This window comes from Limulus polyphemus, unplaced genomic scaffold, assembly GCF_000517525.1.
Source record: "Limulus polyphemus unplaced genomic scaffold, Limulus_polyphemus-2.1.2 Scaffold12241, whole genome shotgun sequence".
NCBI classification, from domain to species: Eukaryota; Metazoa; Arthropoda; class Merostomata; order Xiphosura; family Limulidae; genus Limulus; species Limulus polyphemus.
The window spans coordinates 8,360-12,427 of NW_013677851.1; the positions used below are offsets into that span (position 1 = coordinate 8,360).

Consider the following 4,068-nt stretch of genomic DNA (forward strand, 5'->3'; position numbering starts at 1 on the left):
CGAGATCTTTAATGTTGAATATTAAAAACTAATAGGACTAACGAGATCTTTAATGTTGAATATTAAAAACTAATAGGACTAACGAGATCTTTAATGTTGAATATTAAAAACTAATAGGACTAACGAGATCTTTAATGTTGAATATTAAAAACCAATAGGACTAACGAGATTTTTAATGTTGAATATTAAAATGTAAAGTAGCTTTTCAGGTTCATCTTTCTTACTACTAGGAACTGTTACATCTTAGTAAAGATTGGTAGGAGACATGTTAGAAATCTGAAATATTATTTTAACACATAATTCAGATTTGAAAACTGTAACATTAAAGAGAAATGGAGAGAGGAACACGTGCACTCTAACATAAAAAATATTAGACCTTCTTGTTTCACCAGTTTTAACACTGGTAATCTTTATGTGATTAGTGTCAAAAATTTAATTTAATCAAAAAATGTAAGATGCATCTTATTCAATAATGTTTTGTCAGAATATGATGTTAAAACACCTTAAAGTGGCTATCTAGTTCATTTTACAAATAAAACTTTAAAAATGTGTGAAAGTTAGTTTGTGTAAATATCTGGAAGTGGATATTAAGTTGTTTTTATTTTTTGTTACCATAGTTATGTCATTATTTTCCAATAAACTATACAGAATTAGAAATAATCTCAAATTTCTCGAGGTAGTGTGAGCTGATTTTATTGGTTGCCTTATGGAAAGACAAATGAGCAGATATCTAAACTAGGGAAATTCTTAATTAGAAAATGATGTAAATATCACAATCATTTCTAACAGCATTTTTCTACCTTTAAAAGCTTTGAAGAAGTAGTCTAGTAATGCCACCCTTTAAGACTAAACACAGCATTTTTAAAAATAGTTCCCAACTTACTAACATAATGGAAATTCTTTTTTATAGTTTTTGGTGATGTTTTTTTGTTGCTGATACTAGATTTGTGTTATTTCTGTTTGAAAGTTACAGAAATAACTTTTAAACAACAAGAATTCAGACAAGCATATTTAGGGTTGGCAGGTATGTAGGCTTAGAGTCTTATGGTGATGTTTACTTGTTAGTCACTATCAATTGTCCATAATATGTTTTTTAATGGATTAAGTAATTGCTTCATTAGGCAAAAAAAAACATACCAAAAAGAAAATGTCTAAGGCAAATAGATAAATTTGAATTTTACTTCCTTCTTTCACTTTTTTTACATTGCATAGTCTATGATTGTATTTAAATTTCAGTACATTTAAATGATGTTATTAGGATAAAAACAGGCAGAGGTTTTTAGTTTCACTGAAACAAAAATTGATATATTTTCAAGGTATTTAGCAACACAACTAAAAGTTCACAAGCTACAAATTCATGAAAATAATAAATATAACAATATAATTTTTGTTACACAGAAACTACAGATGTTGAAAGTTTGTATTAATTTTGATATAGTTTGTTTGTTTAGTGCTAAAAAAAATCTATAAAGATTTTATACTGCACATTTAAATATTGTTTTACATATGCTTTTCGTATTCTTAATCCTGCCCAGTTTATAAGTTTTGGTATTGGATGAAGAGTCTTTTGGGTAGTGATTTGTGTGAGATGAAAGATAGATCTGATACATTATTTTTTATATAACTGGGATTTTAAATCTGTACTGATTAAAAGATGAATGAGAGAAAATGTATCTGTAGTCCAGCATGGTTTTTGTTATGAATATCAGGCTTAATGTTTCAGTGAATCTAGTTTCAAGAGTATTTTAGGCAGTGTTTAGATGTATTACAGTTTCCACTTGAAGGGACTGCTCTTGCCTGTTTCTAGAGGGGATGATTTTGGCTTCTCTACTGAGGCCTTACAGGCTGCAGTCATAGTTATTTACTCTGTAGTGTCGTTATCCCGGTTAGTGTGGCCTTGTGATAAGAGTTCCTTCCTGTGTACTTGTTTTTTTTTACATTAGTGTATGTATCTGGAAATAAGAAGTACAATGTCATCACTCGTTATGTGTAGTTTGGCAAAACAGGTTGCTGATATCAAATACTTGGTCTTAGCTGAGTGTAGGCTGGTATAATATGATGTATAGGAATCCTTTAATTTTCCTAATTTTCTCCAGTTGGTTCCAGTTTATGAAATTGTATGTTGTGTAATTATGTTCTGTCTTTTGTTATTTTACTGGCTTTTCCAGTCTGGCTGCGTCCTTATGTTCGTTTAGTCTTTGTTCTGGCCTGTTTCTCCAATGTGTGCATTTACACACAAACACGTTATTTTGTTGATGAGTTGTTTCACTTTCATTAGTGTTTGCAAGGTTTTTCTAGATGTGAAATATGCTTTGGTTGAATTGTGTCATAACATGTTGAGTTTCTCACCTATCGTAAGGATGCATGGTTATTTTGGTTTTATGTTGGAACTCTTGCTGTTTTTGGAGACTTGAAGTGAAGCTTGTAAGGTAACCATAACTTTTCAATAAAATTAAATCTCTCAAACATTGTTGGGATTTTCTCTGTACTTTGAAAACTTGCTGTTAAGAATTCTATACAGATTGATGACACGTCTATCTTTAAAGTTTTGACTTTCGAAAAGAAAACTATTTATAAAACAAGAATATTATTTACTGATTAGGTAGATGCTGAATAATCACAACATTTGATAATTTATATATTTTACAAATTTATACATGAACTAAGATTAATAAAAATTGTATCGGCTGGAAAAATTACAAAAGTTATAATTTTTTATAAAAAAACTAGTAATTGTGGTGTAGCACTGGAAATACATCATCACTCCAGTTGTTTAACTGGAAAAGTCATATGAAAAGAACAGATAATGAATTTAAAAAACATTTTTAAAGGTTAAAACTCAGTGATCTAGCCTACACCATCTTGAGCATAACCAATCATGTGCAGCCAGCTATAGGCATGGTGGATACCCTTTAAAAACTGTATTAGATAATAATGCTGCTGATGTTTAAATATTGTTACAGAGTAATATAGAGCTGTAGTACCCCTCTAGTATAGTTCAATGTCTATCAATATGACGTATTACACCATCTACCCCCATGTAATATAACAATAGTGTTTCTTGAATCTGAATTTCATCATGGTATTTAATTGAAACATTTCTCTGCAGGTTACATCTTTTGTGTCATATGCTGGTGGTCTTCCAGCACCAGAAAATTCTGATAACCCTCTCAGGTATAAGTTCAGGTAAGTGTAAACATTTCATTTGTTAATTTTATTTTGTTTTTAGCCTTTTAGACATCTTGGTAATTAGAACAGTATTTTATTTTTAAGATACAGTATGTGTACTTCTGAATAAACTTTTCACAAATGCTTCAGGTTGTAAATGTTAAGCTCCCCAGTTTTGATTAATGGAAAGAAATTACAAAATCTAAATAAGTAAAAAAAGCATCTTTAAGAAATATTTTGCTTGTGAAGTAAAACATATTTTAAACAAAAAAATTACAGCTACCATTTTTCTTGTACAGCTTTTTCTAGAAGTTTGCTGAACAGTCCTACAAACAGCTTCCTTAATAGAATATTTGTTTATTCATGAATGTTGACTGGGAGTAATGGTTTGTTACAATATTACCCAATGTTGACTGGGAGTAATGGTCTGTTATGCATTACCATGCTATTACTTAACTTTCAGAGTGGCCTCATATACACAGCACAAATTATTGGATTTCAACTCATGGTTGTTTTGTGTCTTGTATTAAACAGTTGGAATCCAAAAGGTGTACTTATGAACACTATGGGAGCTGCGAAGTATTTGGAAAATGGTAAAGTAAGTACAGCAAATTTGAAATTTATAAAATATTGATAACTGAAAGAAAGTGCCAGTAGGTGTGATATTCTATATAGAATATTGATAACTGGAAGAAAGTGTCAGTAGATGTGATATTCTATATAGAATATTGATAACTGGAAGAAAGTGCCAGTAGGTGTGATATTCTATATAAAATATTGATAACTGGAAGAAAGTGCCAGTAGGTGTGATATTCTATATAAAATATTGATAACTGGAAGAAAGTGCCAGTAGATGTGATATTCTATATAAAATATTGATAACTGGAAGAAAGTGCCAGT

At 30.0% G+C, this 4,068-nt stretch overlaps 1 protein-coding gene across 1 annotated transcript in view; it reads left to right on the top strand.

The window, feature by feature from the left end:
• Positions 1-3,802, top strand: part of LOC106476948 (alpha-aminoadipic semialdehyde synthase, mitochondrial-like) — an 11,926-nt gene extending 8,124 nt beyond the window's left edge. Inside the window, exons 5-6 of the mRNA XM_013937562.1 lie at positions 3,110-3,186; positions 3,703-3,802. Of these exons, the coding sequence (XP_013793016.1) occupies positions 3,110-3,186; positions 3,703-3,802 (177 nt within the window). The remainder of the gene's footprint in view (positions 1-3,109; positions 3,187-3,702) is intronic.
• Positions 3,803-4,068: the final 266 nt, after the last annotated feature.